This window comes from Stegostoma tigrinum, chromosome 4 (genome assembly GCF_030684315.1).
Source record: "Stegostoma tigrinum isolate sSteTig4 chromosome 4, sSteTig4.hap1, whole genome shotgun sequence".
Lineage (NCBI taxonomy): Eukaryota > Metazoa > Chordata > Chondrichthyes > Orectolobiformes > Stegostomatidae > Stegostoma > Stegostoma tigrinum.
In genome coordinates, this window is record NC_081357.1 from 22,979,132 (window position 1) to 22,999,701 (window position 20,570).

At 41.6% G+C, this 20,570-nt stretch overlaps 1 protein-coding gene across 7 annotated transcripts in view; it reads left to right on the forward strand.

Moving 5' to 3' along the window:
- Positions 1 to 20,570, forward strand: part of LOC125452780 (sodium/calcium exchanger 1-like) — a 285,237-nt gene that overhangs the window by 237,805 nt on the left and 26,862 nt on the right. For all 7 annotated transcript variants that reach the window (XM_048531611.1, XM_048531613.2, XM_048531607.2 and 4 more), the window contains one exon: positions 14,498 to 14,773. In XM_048531611.1, coding sequence (XP_048387568.1) covers positions 14,498 to 14,773 — 276 coding nt within the window. The remainder of the gene's footprint in view (positions 1 to 14,497; positions 14,774 to 20,570) is intronic.

Below are 20,570 nucleotides of genomic sequence, written 5' to 3' on the forward strand. Positions count from 1 at the left end.
AAAATATCTCCTATACTGACAACCAGGCTTAGCCTTGACCCTGGCGAGGGAAGACCTGTAACAGATGTAACATTGAGGCTCTGAAAACAATGCAACAATTTAATGGATTCATTTCTATTTTGCAAAGTTCTTAGCTAATTTCTCAATAGAATGTGAACATTTGTGCAAGCTTGATGCTAAGGACGTGCAGTGATTGGGACAAAGAACAGGAAGCAATGCTCACTACAATCAAACAACTAGTAAATGACAATCCATTACAGTAAGAAGCAATGGCAATCAACGATGAAGTCACATTGCAATGTAGTGCCAGCAACTCAGCCAGGGCAACAGTGCCACTTGCATCCAAGACATTAGGCAAACTGAACAATGCCACACTAATAGAGAAAGAGTACCTGGCAGGCATTTTAATCAGCATCTGGTTGCCAAACTGAGTGGATTCCAACCACAAGCAACGTCAAAATATCTTCCACAATCCACTATCTATTCCGAAGCATCTGCAACAAATATTCCTTTGTGTACAAAAATACCATCTGGATGCGAACAAAGCACTTGAAAGACAAGTACATTGCTGACATGCTGCTGGGCTATGAGGGAAGTTGAGGATGCTAAGGCAATGAATCTGGAAGATTTAAAAGGCTTGCAACAGCTCATGTCTTCAGAGACATTGAATCTGAAAGACATGTCACATGCTCATATCAAACCAACTAAACAATAAGATGCCAAACACTTTCTGTTGATGCAACTTGGTGAAAGTTTGGCCTTAAAACATCAAGGACACATCTGTTGGAATGTGTGTGTCTTGGGCATAGAGTAGCCCAGGGTGGCTCATTATATAGAGAAAATAGAATCATTATTCCTAAGGAGATAAGGAAAAAATACACATCCATACAAGCCACCTATGTATTGAGTCTAGTTTGAGGATGGCAATAAAGCGCTCTCAAGAATGGAACAAAACTGCAGATGCTGGAAATCAGAAAAAAATTACTGGAGAAACTCAGCAGGCCTGACAGCATCTGTAAAGAGAAAGGAGAGTTAACGTCCGCTAACCCTTCTTCAGAACACCTTCAAAAAAAACCTCAGGAAAAAAACCGCTCCACTAGCTAATCATGAGCAATGAAGTTGAACATAACATTTGACAAGTGCTTATAACAAATACTAAACTAAGGCGTCCCTTAAATGAAGAAAAACAAAAAACACTGGTGGCATCTGTGGAAAGAAAAATGAAGCTAATGTTTAAGTTCAATATGGCTGTTCTTTGGAATTTAAAAGGTCTGGAAAATTGTGTTTTTAAACTATTCATAAAGTGAGAGGAGGCGTGAGTAAGTATAATAGATATAGAGGATGCCCAGAACAAGTGACTAGGGAAGTATTAATGGTAGTGGAAAAGTGATATTGATAAATAATAGGTGTTAGTGGTTGGTGTAAATAGTTGAAACCCTGCCCTGAGTCTTGAAGGTTGAAACTGCTAAAATACAAATGAGGTACTATTCCTCAAGCTTTTGCTGAATTTCCCCGGAGCACTGCAGCAGGACTAGGAGAGAAATGCTAGTATAGGAGCAAGCTGGTTTATTGAAATGGCAAGCAATGCGAATGTTGGAATCATTCTTTCAGCCAAAAGAGAAGAAGAATGAGTATATGCTCTCATTGTTTACTCTTGCAGGAATTTATCCCATCACTAGGAGGAAATAGACCAGCTCACAATGAAAAGCAGAGAGAGAGTGTTGAGCACTACAAAGTATATTCTGACTGTTATGGCATTCCTAAAATTGTGATTAGTACCAGAGGTCACAATTCACAAATGAAGGATTAGGAAATTCAATACCATACAAAATCTATACACTATCCCCAGTCAAAGAGAGAGGCTGAGTGAAAGTGAAAGGGATATTTTTTTTAAAAAGTCAAGAACATCCAGCAGGGACTTGTACAAGGCAGACTTTTGAATTGAGAATTTTGGCTACTGAAGGAAAATCTGTCCAGTTAAAATCTAAAATTGTGCAACATCTAAACTATTCTTCTGAAGCCAGAAGTAGTAATAAGCACGAGTTATAAAAGCAAGGTGAAATACCAGAATTGCAAACAGCAAATTTCACTTTTACAAAGATACCAAGTCACTACCAGACTTGAAAGTTGGGCGGCCCAGAGTGCTAAGGTTCAACATACAAAAGTCAGCCACACAATTTGGTTGTGTGTAGATTAGTTGTCACTTCAATCATGTAAATATGAACAACCAGATATCACCACAACTAAAGAAGCTGTTCCTTCACTTGGAAAGGAAAGGATAGCAGATACATTGGAATACCACCACCTGTGAGTTCCCTCCCAAGCCCCACACACCATCCCTACTTTGGAAATATATCACCATTGCTGAATCAAACTGAGTCTTCCTTCCTAACAGCACAGTGGTTGTGCCTGCACCCTGCAGACTGCCACATTTGTAGAGGGAAGTTCACCACCACCTTCACCAGGGCAGTTAAGTTTGGGTGATAATTCTGGCCTACATTACATGAATAAAAGTGACCAGCAAGTTTAAGGGATCATTCATTTACTGCAGTCAATTGAGACAATGATCTCCTAATTTATTTTGTATATACTCCCTAATATTTAAGGTGACATGCAAAAGTGATTATTTGAGGTTTTGCTATGTCTGTGTCTCATCCCTTGATGTCTACATAGACAAATTAGTCAATCATGATTGTTGGATCATGACTAAGATTAGGATTCCAAAGGGATTTTTCCTGACTACAGACAAGGAACTCACCCTAAGGGCATTGTTGTTCAACACATAGCATGTTGACTGCAGCAGTTCAAGAAGGCAGCTCACTACCACCTTCAACAGCAGTTAAGACAGGCAATAAATGCTGACCCAGCCAGCAACTCCCATGTCCTATGAGAATGAGAAGAAGTGTACAGACAATTATTTATATTTACCTCCATCCTAATATAGTAGTCAATTTGCTTCCCTTTCAATTTTTCATAAATCTGTGGAATTTTAGAACATAGAACATTACAGCACAGTACAGGCCCTTCAGCCCTCGATGTTGTGCCGACCTGTCATACCGATCTCAAGCCCATCTAACCTACACTATTCCATGTACGTCCATATGCTTGCTGTAGTAAGCCAGTCAGTTGCAGAAGTGATCAGTTATATGAGGGACAGTTGAGATTTATATACCCAGCAGATTTTAATTTGTATCAATAACTTCAGGTAACCTTAATTCATTCTTTGATACCAAAATGTATTTGTACCTTTGGCATATAGTGAACTGCATCCATACGCAGCTTCTCTGAAACAATGTTAAAAACATTAACAGTGCACAAAAGTCATCCAGTGAGTAAGTGTTCACTTTTAACCCATGCCCTGGTAATGCTGAATATAGAACTTGGGTAATATGCCACCACATTTCTCTATAGTATGTACATTCTAGGGCGAATGTTGGTAAAACCCAGTCCTCATTTGCAGCATGCACACTATACACTGACACATGTTGGAGCAGAACTAGAACATTAGGCCACTTCAGATATGCTCTACCGTTCAGTCAGATCATGGTTGATGTTATAATCCTCAATTCCACTTTCCAGCCTTTTCTCATAACTCTTGATTCCTTGACTGATTACAAATCTGTTTATCTCAGCCTTGAATATACTTGACACCCCAGCTTCAACACTCTACTGTAGTAAATAAAGTACAAACTAGCCTCCAAGACAGAAAGAACAAGTCATCCCCATCTCTTCTTAAATGAAAAGACTTCTCATTCAAATGATGTTCTCTGGTCCTAGACACGTTCAAGGCAAATAATCTTTCCTTGGGTAAGGGGACTAAAACTGTTCACAGTACTACAGATGTGATAAGAGTGGTGTCTTGTAAAGATTTAGCAAGATTTCAGTTTTTATATTTAATTCTCCTTGAAATAAAGGCCAACAGTATATTTGCCTGCCCCATTATTTGTTGAACCTATCTATGTTCTGATTCATGCACGAGGTCTCTGCAATCCTTCGGCTGTAACTTTCTGCAATTTTACCCAATTTTAGTATTCAGCACATCTATTCTCCCTGCCAAAGTGCATATTCTCACATTTTCCCAGTACATGCCTTGCTACCTATTTTTGTCTCACCTGCAAACTGGCTGATACTACATTCAATTACATCCAAATCATTAATAAATCTTGCAGATAGTTGTGGCCCCCAACACTGATCCCCATGGTACTCCCACTTCCTACAGCCAAAGGGGTGGCCATGGGTACCCGCATGGACCCAAGCTACGCCTGCCTCTTTATAGGATAAATGGAACAGTCCCTGTTCCGCAGCTACACTGGCCCCATTCCCCCCCCCCACCTCTTCCATTATATTGATGACTGTATCAGCACTGCCTTGTGCTCCCACGAGGAGCTCTAATACTTTACTAACACCTTCCACCCCAACCTTAAATTCATATGGTCCATCTCCAATACCTCTCGTTCCTTCCCAGAGCTGTGTTTCCATCTCTGGCAACCATTTGCAAAATGGTAACTATTTCAAGCCTACCAACTCCCACAGCTACCTAGAATGCACCTCCTCTCACCCACCTTCCTGTAAGAAGGCCATCCCCTATTCCCAATTCCTTTGCCTCTGCCACTTCTGCTCCCAAGTGGAGGCATTCCACTCCCGGACATCCCAGAAGTCCCCTTTTTCAATGCCGTATTGTCACCTCCGCACTGGTCAAAAACTCCCTCGACCACATTTCTTGTGTTTCCCGCAACTCATCCCTCACACCCCCTCCCTGCAGTAACAAAGACAGAATCCCCCTCATCCTCATGTACCACCCCACCAACCTCTGGATTCAACACATCACCATCCACCACCTGCAATCTGACCCCACTACCAAGGACATTTCACCATCCCCACCCTTATCTGCCTTCCAGAGGGACCACTTTCTCCGTGACTCCCTCATCTGCTCCACACTCCCCTCCAGCCCCACCACCCCCACCACTTCTCCTAACAACTGCAGAAGTGCTACACTTGCCCCTGCACCTCCCCCCCTCACGCCCATGAAAACCTTCCATATTAAACAGATAATAAATGCAGGGTTCCCAGGCGGAATATGAGTTGCTGTTCCTGCAACCTTCGGGTGGCATCATTGTGGCAGTGCAGGAGGCCCATGATGGACATGTCATCTAGAGAATGGGAGGGGGAGTGGAAATGGTTGCCTGGGAACCCTGCAGCCATATGGTATCAATGTGGACTTCACCAGTTTCAAAATCTCCCCTTCCCCTACTGCATCCCTAAACCAGCCTAGTTCGTCCCCTCCCCCCACTGCATCACACAACCAGCCCAGCTCTTCCCCCCCACCCACTGCATCCCAAAACCAGTCCAACCTGTCTCTGCCTCCCTAACCGGCTCTTCCTCTCACCCATCCCTTCCTCCCACCCCAAGCCGCACCCCCAGCTACCTACTAACCTCATCCCACCTCCTTGACCTGTCCGTCTTCCCTGGACTGACCTATCCCCTCCCTACCTCCCCACCTATACTGTCTCCACCTATCTTCTTTACTCTCCATCTTCGGTCCGCCTCCCCCTCTCTCCCTATTTATTCCAGTTCCCTCTCCCCATCCCCCTCTCTGATGAAGGGTCTAGGCCCGAAACGTCAGCTTTTGTGCTCCTGAGATGCTGCTTGGCCTGCTGTGTTCATCCAGCCTCACATTTTATTATCTTGGAATTCTCCAGCATCTGCAGTTCCCATTATCTCTCATATTAAACACATGTTCACTTGCACGTCTGCTAATGTGGTATATTGTATCTGCTGTTCTCGATGTGGCTTCCTGTACATCAGGGAAACCAAAGGGAGGCTTGGTAACGGCTTTGTGGAACACCTACACTCCGTTCGTGACAAACGGCTGCACCTCCCAGTCACAAACCACTTCAGCTCCCCCTCCCACTCCTTGGGGGACATTTCCCTCCAGTGCCACCCGAAGGCTGCAGGAACAGCACCTCATTTTGCTTGGGAACCCTGCAGCCCAATGGTCTCAATGTGGACTTCACAAGTTTTAAAATCTCCCCAAACCCGACCTCATCCCAAAACCACCCCTGCTCATCCTCACCTCCTTGACCTGGCCATCTTTTCTCCCACCTATCCACTCCTTCCACCTCATGGACCAACCGCCACCCCCATCTCCTACCTACCAGCCTCATCCCCGCCTCCTTGACCTGTCCGTCTTCCCTCAACTGACTAACGCCCATCTCAGCTCCTCACCTTACTGGCTCCATTCCCCACCTCCTTGACCTGTCTGTTTCACAGGGACATTCTTTGCTGTTAGTCATAAACTGTTTTCTTGAATGTCTACCATATTTCTTGAAGCATCTTTCTGCCAAACTTCTTTCCCAGTTTGCTCCAGCTGACTCAGCTCTCATTCTTAATGAACTTTAGTTTCTTTGACACCATAGGCCATTTTTGTTCATTTACTTCAAGGATATATTGTAGTTTGAGAGTCAGCTGAGTTGTGTGAATGCTGCCTCAATACATGCCAACTCCTGTCACATCTATGCCTGGCATGCCTTCATAGCTACTGTGTTGGTGTGCAGTCTTAGACTCCATGCAGTATCAATGAAAAATTTTATTCATGGATATATTTCTCCATATTATTGGTACTAAAATTAAACATTCTGCCTCGTGAAAAAAAACAAAAATTAGTCCTACTGTGTCAGCAAACCAGAAACTTCATTAAGGGGTACAAATGTGACTTTACAACTTATTGAAATTGCCATCCATTCTCAGAATAATGGCATACCTACAGTGCTGAAACCCATTGACATTTGAAACTCACCCGAGCATTGATCATGGCTACAACTATTCAAGTGATAGATTTTTCCGTGCAAATGAAAACAGAATGCTCAGTTCAATTTTAAACCAGCGTTCCAGTCAAGCAATGCAAGAGCTCACATGGTTAGCTACTTGTTTAGTGTCAAAACCAGTGTTTATTCTTAATCAACCATACAAATTAAACTCACAGTAGAGAGATGATAGCACACAACTGCTGGGACACTATCTTTTTTAACATTGCATATGTGCTTTCTTTGTTAAAAAGCACTGTAAAGCATATTAACAAATACACAACTGGCCAAAGTAAAGATCAACCTATCTTTATCAAACAAATGACTATGATGAATTATTGCTTAAAGAAATCACATCAGGGGGTTTCCATGACACTAATATTGTAAAATCTAGTGGTTTGCCTTTCATGGATGGAAATCTGGCATCCTCACCTAGTTTGGATGATATGTCTCCAGCCCCATAATAATGTGGATGATTCTTAACTGATCTCTAAAAATTACCCCAGCAAACCATCTAAGACCATAAGACATAGGAGTGGAAATAAGGCCATTTGGCCCTTAAGAGTCCACGCTGCCATTTAAATCATGGCTGATGGGCATTTCAACTCCACTTCCCTACACTCCCCTGTAGCCCTTGATTCCTTGAGAGATCAATGAATTCCACAAGCCCACCACTCTGGCTGAAGAAATGTCTCCTCATTTCCATTTTAAGTTTACACCCTCTAATTCTAAGGCTGTGCCCATGGGTCCTAGTCTCCCCACCTAATGGAAACTTCCCAGCATCCACCCTTTCTAAGCCATACATTATTTTGCAAGTTTCTATTAGATCTCCCCTCAACCTTCTGAACTCTGATGAATACAATCCCAGGATCCTTAGCCGTTCATCATATGTTAAACCTACCATTCCAGGGATCATCCATGAGAATCTCTGCTGGACATGCTCCAGGGCCAGTATGTCCTTCCTGAGGTGTGGGGCCCAAAATTAGAAACAGTATTCTAAATGGGGCCTAAATAGAGCTTTATAAAGTCTCAGAAGCACATTATTGCTTTTATATTCCAACCCTCTTGAGATAAGCGACAAGATTACATTCACTTTCTTAATTATGGACTCTACTTGCAAGTTAACTTTTAGAGAATCCTGGACCAACACTCCCAGATCCCTTTGTACTTCTGCTTTACAAATTTTCTTCACCGTTTAGAAAAGAGTCTATACTTGTATTCTCCACACACCGCCCCCCCCCCCCCCACAAAAAGTGCAAAACCTCGCATTTGTTCACATTGAATTTCAGCCATTTCCTGGACCACTCTCCTAAACTGCCTAAATCTTTCTGCAGCCTCCCCACCACTACCTGCTTGTCCACCTATCTTTGCATCATCGGCAAACTTCATCCAGATCATTAATAAGGTGAACAGCTGTGGCCCCAACACTGAACCATGCAGGACACCACTTGTCACCGGTTGCCATTCCAAAAGAGCCTTTTATCCCAACTCTGCCTTCTGTCAGACAGCCAATCGTCAATCCAAGCCAGTATCTCACCTCGAACACCATGGGCCCTCACCTTGCTGAGCAGCCTCCTGTGATGCATCTTAAAGGCTTTTTGGAAGTCTAGATAGATAGCAATCTAGTTCAAGGGCATTTGGGGATGGGGAAACAGATGTTGGTTTTGCTGACATGACGTCACATTCCATAAGAGAAGAACAAAAACAATCACCTGACAGCCATAATTGACAACATGAAAACATTTGCACTGGCTTTCCAAACCTTCACTAGGTGCTGCATACGTCTCAAAAACTTAGATCTGCTGTTCTTTTATGGGCTGCCAAAGCCCTGGACCACCAGATGGAAATTGTGACAGAAGAAACGCAACTTTCATCCTTGGTTAAAACGGAGAACACATCTGCAGCAGGAGCAGCACGTACTTTGAACATAAATGTATTCCTGAGCTGCAGGAAGAGAGGGAATATGGTGCAGAATGTGAAATGCAGAGGAAAATTAAATTTCTTCCAACAGTTTGGCCACTTGCATATCAAAGTCCAACACGTCACCAGATGAAAATGTGACCATTGTGTTTTCATGTTGTAACAACACCAACAAACCTTTGAATCAGATGGTAATCGATTCTCCTTCAGTATGTTTTTACAACATGTGATTCTGCTGCCAAGTGACTCGTGGTAAACTGCAGTGAAAATTCCAATCTGGTAATGAGTTCAATTATAACAAACCCCACAATTAACCCAAGTTAGACTGTAGTGTTTTCCAAATCCAGAAAAAAAAAATCAAAATGCCACCATAATATGAAGCAGTGGAGGGGGCAGGGAGGGAAAGTGTATTAATCTCAGAGCAAGTGGGTGATAAAGAGTATTAGAAGTGACAGTACTTGAGGAGCTTAGCTCTAACCCAATTTCAAGATTGAGCTGCAGTGCTTTTGGCTGCCAAGGTGGTTTGAGAGTTTGAATATTTTAAAGATGCCATTGATAGCTAATTTAACACTGTTTTTAAACTACATGGAGACCTGAGGGGAAAAAGAAATGACAGTGATACAAATCTCTGGCTATCAAGACATCACATGTGCTTCCTTGTCTAAATGAAAAGTTTCACTTTCAGCCACCTGCTGGGAGTATATTTTCAATAAAATAGAAGAAAGTTTGCTGGAGATCTGAAACAAAACTAGTTGCTCAGCACATCTAACAGCATCTGTAGGAAGAAAGCACAGTTAATGTTGGGGATCTGGTGACTCTCCATCCAAACCGAGATTAGAAGAGAGATAGCAGGAACTACCAATGCTGGAGAATCTGAGATAAGTGTTAAGCTGGACAAACACAGCAGGCCAAGCAGCATCAGAGCAGGAAAGCTTGACATTTCAGGTCAGGACCCTTCTGAAAGCCCTCCCAAAACATCTAGCTTTCCTGCTCGACCCACTGTGTTCATGCAGCTTCACACAGTGTTATCTGAGAGTTGAAAAGTGTGGTTTTTGTACAGATGAGTTGTGGGACATGGAAGTGACTGTTGAGTGGATAGGTAGAGACAGCACCCAGGAAAAGTAAGAGGGACATGAAAGGGATAGGTAAACAAGGAGATTATTAGTAGCAGGTGTTACAACAGGGAAATGCCAAATTTCAGATTAAGGCTTGTTTTAATTCAATTATCAGCTATGACAGGAGTAGGGGTTCCCCCTCCAATAGTTACCCCAAAACACACTCAAACTCATCTTTCCCCCTCAATCTACAGAGAGTATAATTAAAAGAAAAAGTCCCCAATCTCTACTTTACAAGTAACAGTTTATTTATTTCACCCAACAATGAACAAAATCAACAATTCTCCCTTATACTAACTACTTCCTAACTGGCCTAAATACAACTGGAACACTTAAAATACAGACAAGCCCCACTAATATAAACAATTAATAAGAAGCAATAAACTATAACTTAGTCTCTCCAACTTCACAGACTGTTTTCTGGAATATTCCCTTCACAAACACCTTTCTTCCATTAATTCTGCTGTCAGGGATATCTTATCTCTTAACTGTGGACTTTGAGCTAAAATACTGTAGTACCTTTGATTAATTACATGCATTTTCTCCAGCAGCTGGCTCTGCCTGATTTTTCAACTGCCTTCATCTTATATACTCGTAATGACATAATCAAATCCTTATAATATGATTGGTTTCAGGTTGTCAACACTGTCAGATTTAAATTCAATTGACTTTCTGTATCCAGGTGCTTCTTTTTGAATTAATTGGCCAAATTCAAACTTGTTGCCTTGGGAAAAATGTAACTTGCTTGTTCTATACAAAATGTTCCCACTCGGGAACTCTCAGTGCACCTGCATTTATAAACTTGTAAGGACAGGTAAAGCACAAACTCTTAAAGGGACCACGGCTGTCCTTTCCCCACCATTGCTTTTACGAACAAATTCAACTTGCTGCCTTCCAATTTATAAATACTCTACCTAACTTTGTAACGCAGACCAGGACAGAAGAAAAGCTGAATAAATATAATAGGACCTAAGAGTTGGAGAGAATGAGGTGGCTTTGCTGAAAGCAACTCATATTATGATAGTACTGGGTGTAGAGATGAATAAGAAAACATGGAAGGATGGAATCATGATCAGAAGTTATTGACTTGATGTCAAGTCCTTGAGGCTGCAGCGTTCCAAAGCGGAAAATGCGAACTTGTTCTTTGAGCTTGTGCTGAGGCTCACTGGAACACGACAGCAGGCCTGTGACAGAAATGTTGGCATGGGAACACAGCAGTGGCAGGCGATGGGATACTTGGTCTTTTTTTTCTGCAGTCAGAACGTAAGTCTTTTGCAAAGCAATCGCACATCCTGTGTTTCATCTCCCCAGAGTAGAGGAGACCACATTGTGAGCAACGAATACAGTAGACTAGTGTGAGTAAAGTATAGGTAAATTGCTGCTTCACCTGAAAGGTGTGTCATGAGCCTTGGATAGGGAGGCGGGAGCAGGTAAATAGACTGGTGTCACACCTTCTGCAGTTGGATGGGAAGATGCCATAGGTGTGTGGGGAGGGGCAGTGGAGAAAGAGTGTACCAGAGGGCACAGTCCCTGAGGAATGCTGACAACAGAGGGGAGGTGAATATATGTCTGGCCATGGCATCCCACTGGAGGTGATGGAAATGGTGACTTATGATCCTTTGGATATGGAGTTTGCTGGGGAACTTTAGTGAGGACCAGGGTGGGGCGGTGGTGATCCCAATCATTGTTGTGAGAGGGAAGCAAAGGAGCGAGGAATGAAGTGAAAGAGAAGGATCGGATATGCTAAGAGCCCTGTTGAGCACAGATGTGGGAAGTCCTCAGTTGAGGAAAAATGTGGACACTTCCAAGGTTCCGCTGTGGAATGTAGCATCATTAGAACAGATGCCGTGGAGATGGAGAAACCAGAAGAATGGGATGGAGTCTTGGACTATGTGGAACATTCCTTGTTCCAGTCTGACTTGGGTACCTCACAACAACTCTTTTTCCAGTATGATGATGATGTCATTGTTGATGCTTCCTTCTCTCTTCTAAAATTTAAAAAAATATCAATGGCACTTCCAATTTCCACGTCATTCTCACTTTCATTCCAGTCCATCTCCGACGCCTCCCTTTACCATCTTGACATCTCTGTTTCCATTCCTGGGGATAAGCTGGCCATCAATATCCATTACAAACCCACTGACTCCCACAGTTACTTGGACTATACATCTTCACAGCCTGCCTCATGCCCATTCTCCCAGTTTCTCTGTCTCCATCACAAGCTTCCAGACTGATCTGAAATAATGCCCAGCCCACTTGCACGTACAATACAACTCACTCTTCCAGCTTGCAACCTCCGTCTTAACTCCTTGCAGATCAAATCCCTTTATCTTACCCCGAGCCTAGTACTTACAACTTTGCTCTGTCTTCAACTCCTCCCCTTGCAAAGTCTCTGAGACTTTGCAGTCACCCTCTTTCTCCTCCCCCCGCAACCTACTTTCCTCTGTTTCAACATCCCAACTCTGAACTATTTCCACAGACACCCACAGCCTTTCCCCCGCTTCCCTCCCAATGCCTGAAGCCTCAGTCCCTCTCACTCTCTCTCTCTCTGTTACCTCCAACTCCTTCTGCCTCTCACTGTCCCTTCTCCCTACCAGCCCATCAACCAGCTGTTCTCCAACCCCAACGTTATTTCTTCAGCAAATAAATACTGCAATACTTGTGGATGCTGTAAATCAGAAACAAAAGGAGAACTTGCTAGAAAAGCTCAGCAGGTCTTATTTCTCAGAACCAGTTCTGAGGAAGGGCCACTTGACCCAAAACGTTAACACTGATTTCTCTCCATAGATGCTGCCTGACCAGCTGAGCTTTTCCAGCAATTTCTGTTTTTATTACCAGTTCTTAAGCCTTGTTCCATTCCTACTGCCAATTCCCTGCTCCTCTGGCCTCGTTTTCCGCAGTCCAGGCCCAACCCTCATCTCAGTCTGCACCACAAACAGGTAGCTTCCTGCTGTTCCCCTCATCACAGGCTTATTCTGTCCTGGGTTTGTTCTGTCGTGAGGCTGTGAGCATAAAGCTCAGGAAAGAACTAGCCAATAATTGGAAGGGGTGGTGCTGCAGCAGTTCTTCTGAGATTCTGATTGCCCAGTTTACCAATACCCCGTAATTGATTTACCTCAGGCATTTTGGGGGAGTATTTGCCCTCTTCTTATGTGTCCACGCTCAAAATACAGTGTTCCTGGATCCCTTTAGAGCACAGATCCCTATGATTAGCACTGTTTGTATCCCCTAATCCAGGCTGTAACATAAATGCCACTGATGGTTAAAGTTGTAAATCAGGGTAATCAGAGACGCTACTACCAACAATCTGATGCTATAAAATTGCATCTGTAGGTCTCTACACATGTCCCTATATAGGAACACATCATCCAGAGCTGATGGGGAGTGAGGTCCAACACTTTTTAAGGCAAATAACCTTGCAGAAACTAGCCATAAAATGAAAATGCAGCAAGCATACTTTAAGTAAAATTAAATTTACAAGCAAGTTTTTTAAAAGATTTGTCTCTCATGATGTTCAGAAAAGCGGAATCCACTTCTAGTGAGGCAGTTAGTATTGCTTTCATTGAAATGTTTGAAAAGAAACTTCTGGTAAAGAATAGGATCAAGGGCTACAACAAAAGCATTGGGAACATGCAATAGGATTCATATGCATTTACAATGAGCGAGATGTTGCAGAATCATTTCTGATGGGTCCGCAGCCAAAGGCACTTCTATTACCTCAGCATTTTTGTCTTCTTCAGAGCAACATTGGGTAGGGATTACTCTGACTTCTCAAGTTATGGCTTATGTGTTTCAATGCATTGTTTTGCGGTTTCAAAGCATTATAACAAGTGTCAGTTTATACTTGTGCTGGTGCTGTTAAATCTCAAACAATGGCCTTAATGTTACCTCCGCAGTTATGCAATAATTGTGCCTTATGAGCACTCTGATTTGATTCTCTGTGCATACCAAGGGGAATATCTAAATTACTCAGAAGGTAATCCTGGACTCGGTTCACCTCGTGAAGGCATTCTCTTTCCTGTAAAAAGAACTAAAAATCACTAAAGGATGTAATAGAGACAATTCCTTGCAGTCCATTTACTAAATCTCATCACCAGCTCCAGTATACATAATCTTTGATCCTTAGAAGTTTTAATCTGCTTTTAAAAAAGAAAACTGTCAAGTATCACATGCTAATGATGAACATATTGATGCAAAGAACTTCTCAGTTAGCTGTCTGAAATTTTCTGTTATGTATATTTCTGAAGCTTTGGGACGTTCCGTGTAATGAACTTACTTGTATTGTTCTTGAATTGAGGTATTCAAACCAACATTGATGATTATTTAGATAGAAAGGGTGTGCAAGCGTATACAGAAAAGGCAGGAGATTGGCTGTAAGTAATGGTGCTCATTTAATGAGCTAGTGCGGGTACGATGGGCTGAATGGCAGCCTCCTGCACTGTAACAATGCTGTGAAAAGAGCATTTAGCACAAAAAACGAAATATGTTTTACACGTATTCAAAATCTTTTCATATTAACGATGAAACATTTGTGATAAAGTTCTCAGTCTATTGATGTTGATGTTTATCATGCTCATGTGACGTCCCCACAGTCACTGCTTCAACAGAGACATGAAACGTTTTGATTTTAATGAAACATCTTTTGACATTTCATTTCAGGAGAAGACGATGACGACGATGAATGTGCTGAGGAGAAACTGCCTTCATGCTTTGATTATGTGATGCACTTTCTGACTGTCTTCTGGAAAGTTCTGTTCGCTATTGTACCTCCTACAGAGTACTGGAATGGCTGGGCCTGCTTTGTAGTATCCATTTTTATGATTGGCATCCTAACTGCTATTATTGGTGACTTGGCTTCCCATTTTGGCTGTACCATTGGACTGAAGGACTCTGTTACTGCAGTAGTGTTTGTTGCATTGGGAACCTCTGTTCCAGGTAAAGAAAGTTTTCTTTGTTCTTTGAATAATCTTAACACTTCAAAAGTTATTTGTGATGGATTATATTTTGCAAAACGTGTGTTTATTCTAAACTTGCATTCAAGAAAGTTGCTTTTTGTCATTCGTCACAATTTTTGGCAGTTAACAATCCAGTAATTCAATTCGCTGTTTAAAATATTCTCTAGATTCGGGTTCTGAATTATAAGCATTTTCTCAACAATTTTCCATAAGTATAGTTGAAAGAACACAGTTCATTGACTTCAAAAATTAACCAAGCACTTTCTGTTCCTTTCTTAGATTTCCAGCATCTCTGATAATTTGATTTTTATTATTCAGTTCTAAAATGAAATACCATGCAATAATGAAAGAGTTGCTACAATGCCTTATACAAAATCAAAGAAAAGCAATGTATCAAAAATCTGAAGAAATTTGACTGAAATAAGTAATAATCATCCTGTTCATATCAAAACATTTGCAGTATATCTCCAAGGATGAGAGTGCACATATATAAATAAATAAACTGCTGGACCAGAGATTTTATAACATGTCTTCACCCTAGCCAAACTTCAGTACTTTATCTGTGTTCATTGCCAGTCAAATCAATGTTGCTCATCCTATAATTGTGTTTAGGTATACGACTATCTGTTTTGTTTATGCTGCTGAAACCCACAAATCTGGTCTCAGCATGTCTGAGGATAGATCCTATTTCTTATCTATTTGCATGTTGATGCTTCTCCATTGTTTTTGTTAATTTCTGTCATATCTCTCTCTCTCTGCTGGTTACTGTTTCTCTCTCTATCTATCTGTCTCCCTCTTTCTGCTGTACTCTTCTGTCTTATTAGCAAATCTCTCTTCTCTGACCTTGTTGCTGAGACGTGCTGCTGGTGTAATATTGAAGGTGACATTTCCACTGATAGTTATAGGGTACTGATTGTCAGATGTATTTTCAATCACGGATTAGGGGAAGTAAGAACAGTCTTTGTTCCATATCCTTTGATAAACTCATCTCAAAAAAAACCTATCCATCTCAGTCCTCAAAGCATCATTTAAGACGTGACATTCACAGCATTTTTTGGGGAGTGAGTTCGAGATTTGCACGATTCTTTTTGAAAATGAATTTGAAATGGCCTCTCTGTCGTTTAAAAATGATTTCATGTTGTTCGTATTTCTCCTTCTGGGAAGGAAAAACACAACTGAATCCAGATCACTGATGTCATTTAAGTCACAGAACTGGATTTACAGATAGGGTACGTGGGACACAGATCGGAGAAGGATCAAGCTGAAGCAGGAGGAAATTCGAAGCTTTTGCAGTTGAAACGACAGGGATTTCCCCAATGTGATGTGTAAGCAATTGTGGGAATTCTCACATGGTTGATCAAAAGCCTTAACTGTAGTGAGTTTGCCTGGATGGCACTTCACATCTATCAATTCCCAAATAGACTGGCATTGCAGACACAATTTATCAGTTAAAGTTTTGTATTCAATTACTAGTTCAAATCTTCCATCAGAGAGACAACCAATAGACCATAAGATATAGGAGCTGCATTATAACATTTGGCCCATTGAGCTAGCTCCACAACTGGATCATGGCTGATAGGTTTCTCAACACCATTCGCCGATAGGTTTCTCAACACCATTCTCCTGCCTTCTTCCTGTAGCCCTTGATCTCCTTATTAATGAAGAACTATCTTTCTCTGTCTTAAAGACACTCAGTGATTTGGCTTCCGCAGATCTTGATGCGATGCTTGGTTTGCGTTTCTTGCCTTCACATCCTTCTCTTTTGAAATCCGATGGAAAAGTAATCACTGTTAGTTAAAGTCTGAAAGTTCAGAAGAGACAAACATTTCTCTTAGTTTCAGTTTGCAGGGTGTAAATCCTCTCTTAAAGTCTTGTAAAGGTAAGGGTATACATTTGCCACTTCTGTACATTGTCGCCTATAAAGATGGCCTGTGCATGTATGTCCTGCTGACTATTACCCACATTAAACATGGCAGCCCTGAGCCTGGACCTGTCACCTCCAGAGACCTGCAACTGTTCCCCAATTGATGGATCATCCCATTCCATCCACCTAATCTAGGATTTCCTCGATACCCTCAAGAACATAAAAATCAGTGACGATGAGATTGTGGTATTCTTTGGCGCCACAGCTTTATTCACATCAATCGACATCTCACTATCCAAAGAAATAGTGACCACATTATTAGAGGAAGCAGCAACGCAGACCAGCAGCTTAATCAGCAATTACAACATACTCAAACAACTGGACCTCTACCTCACCACACACTTAATCTTAAATGGCCAGGTATACAAACAGGTCAACGGTACACCATTGAGGTCACCCATCTCACTGCAGAAGCAATCATGCAAAGACTAGAACACACCACCCTCACCCGCATTCAACTTAGACTGTGCGTCCAGTACATAGACGACATATTATTACACGCATCAAATTAGAAGAGACCGACCACCTCATCAACAGCATATTATTAGGAATTAAATTCACAAGGGACGAAAGAAAACAACAATCAACTTCCCTTTCTGGATGTTCGTGTTGAGCGCATGACCAATGGGAAGTTACAAGCCTCAGAAAAGCAACCCATACAGATCAAACCCCCAACTTGCACAGCAATCACCCCAACACTTACAAAAAAAGCTGCATTAGAACAGTATTTAAATGGGCCAGGACACAATGTAACACCCTGGAACAACGCAGGAAAGCAGAAGATCACCTATACAAAATCCTTGATATAAGTGGATATTCCTGCAACTTTACCTGCAGATGCCCATTAAATTGACAACAAGAGGACACGGTATGCCATAACATACTGGCCACACTGCCACACATCAAGTATACATCGAAACTGACAAAAAGACTCCTAAGACCACTAGCATCCATGGTGGCCCACTAGCCCACAACCACTCTATGATAAACACTTACAAGGATTAAAGACCCCATTCCCACAACATGCAGAACCAACATGGTTTACAAAACATCATGCAACAACTGCCACAAACATTACATCAGACAGACAGGAAGGAAACTCGCCATCAGAATTCATGAACATCAGCCAGCAGCAAAAAGGAATGAAGAACTCTCCTTAATATCAATATACTCAGACAATGAAGGTCATCAGTTCAGCATGGGGCAGGGTAGCCATCGTAGGTCAAGTCAGAAGCAGACATGCACGGGAATTCCTAGAGGCATGGTTCCCCACCCATAATGCAATCAACGAACACATAGAAGTAGACCCCATATACAAACCTAAACAGATCAAAACCAGAAATGACACTACTCACCATAATGGACAAAACAGTATAAATTCCAAGCAGAATATAATAACATCACTTCATTGGAGGCTCTACTGCTGATGCCACCCAGCATGGTGATGAAACATCTGAACGAGAACAAGCTTGGCAAGCAAGTCAACAACCTCATAGGCAACCTCTTGACCCACCACAAATTAGTCCTTAAGTGGTTAATTAACATCAATTTAAGGGCCTCCCCTCAACTTCTTCTTGATTACATGCCTTCCCAACATGCAAGAGAAGTGGCTGGTTTCAGGCCAGAACCAGGGGTGGGCCACTCAAAGCCTTGAACCTATGCCACCATTCTAGATCATGGCTAACCACCAACCTCAATTTTTTCAATCCGTCCCCATGTTCCTTGATGTCATTAGTATCTAGAAACCTATTGATTTCTGTCTTGAACCTACTCAATAACTAGGCTTGCACAGCCCTCTGGGGTAGAGAAGTTCAAAGATTCACAATCCTCTGAGTAAATACATTTCTCCTCATATCAAAACCAAATGGCATGCTCTTGCTTGGAAACTCAGCCTCACTGCTGAACAAGGGGGAAGCATCATTTCTGTATCTGTCTTCTCATGTGTAATTATTCCACATAAATCCCCACCTAATTGTATTAACTCTTTTGGGTCATTTTGATTTTCTTCTAGAAGATAACTCAGTAAATTATCTCAATTTTTGAGAACTTCCTCCTTGTCCAATTTAATTTGAGGTATGTCCAATTAAGAATCCTGTGAACTCGTTTCTTCACTCTGTTGTAACAAGTGACACATTGTCCTTTTGCTTTCCTTCCCTATCAAAATACCTTTTGAGCATAATCACATGACTCACTCTATGAGATTTCTTCCTATCTGGCATTTTTATCAAACAATTCACCTCACTCAATCTCCTTTCAATTTGATAAGGCCCACTAAACCTTGTTTTTAAAGGTTCATCACCCACTGAATCTCCACTAGCATAATTGTGAATTATCGATTTCTTGTCAGTTTCCCATTTCATACATGTCGTGCTACCTGTAAGTGCTGCCTAGACAACTCACTCACTCTATTTAACCTTTCCCTAAAGTTTAATACGTGGCCCAAATATGTGGTTCTCTGAAGTCTGACTCAGCAATTTCTCCATAATTAATTTCAGCAGTCCTCTCACACCCTGCCGGAAAATTAATTCAAATGGACTGAATTTGGTCGATTCATTTGGTGTATCCCTAATTGCAAAAAGTACAAATGGAATTCCTTTGTGACAGTCCTCTGGACAGCCTTGTCTATAAGCCTTCAACATGGTCTTGAAAGTTTGATGTCACTGTTCTAATGCTCCCTGCAATTCTGGATGGCACTCAGTGGATTTGAATTCTTTTATTCCCAAGGTATCCATAACTTCCTTGAATAATTTTGATGTAAAATTTGACCCTTGATCTTATTGTATCTCTGTGGGTGGTCAGTATCTAGCAAAAAAATTTAAGTACCTCTGCTGCAATTTTTTTTAGCTGTGATACTGTGTAATGGAATGGCCTCTGGAAATCTAGTGGACACATATGTTATGGTCAACAAATACTCATGCCAACTTTTTGTTTTAGGTAGGGGTTCTAATATGTTTGAATTATAATCAATGCCCTCATCCACCTATGAAACTTACTTTGTTTGATCCTTTCAAACTCAATGTACATTTGACCAGAATCCCTCCTTAGATTCCTGAAATGTCTGTCGGCTTCTGGTACAAAGTCATACGCACTTAAGATGGCATTTTCCACCTGCTCATACTCCCCAGATACCTCCTCTGATAGTGATGCAAATATCTCACTAGTTCTACCTATCAGCTTTGTTTGAATCAACAGTACCTACATGGTTTCCGGCCATTTCATTTGTTTAGCCACTTTCTCAAAGAAATGAAAAAAGCTTCTCAGTCCTTCTTATCCAAATTAGGCTTGGACATACTTGAACAGACTTCAGAAAGGCTCTTAGCTAAAATGAGATTGCTGTCTATCACTATCCTCATCAATACTCCTACCTTTCACCTGTACCTCCACCATTTTAAGTCCAATTTGAGTTCTCAGATCCAATCTCTAAAATTCAAAAACTCTGGCTTTCTCCCTTTCTTCTGCTAGGGCCTTCCTCTTCTGCTGCTTTCAATTGTAATTCAAACAGTTCATATCCTTTTCGTGTTCAAGCTGCATCATTTTCAATTGAATTTTAGCTCTTTCCAAAGATTCCGATAGCATTTCCAGCAATTGGAAATGCTGTGGGATTGCCACAACTATCTCCCCTTTTCTCATAGGCAACTTCAACCTCAACTTGTTTGTCAATTCGGAAAGCTTTACCTTGCTATCTTTCTCTAAACTCCCAAAGTGGTTTCTTCCACCCCAGGAAACTCTTTGCGACCGAAAAGGCCATTATTACACAAGGCATACCCAGTTCAAACCAACTGAATTCAACACCCAGAATAAAAGACACTAAACTTAGCAGTCACTATCTTTGAGTCCAATAATTCTAAATCCA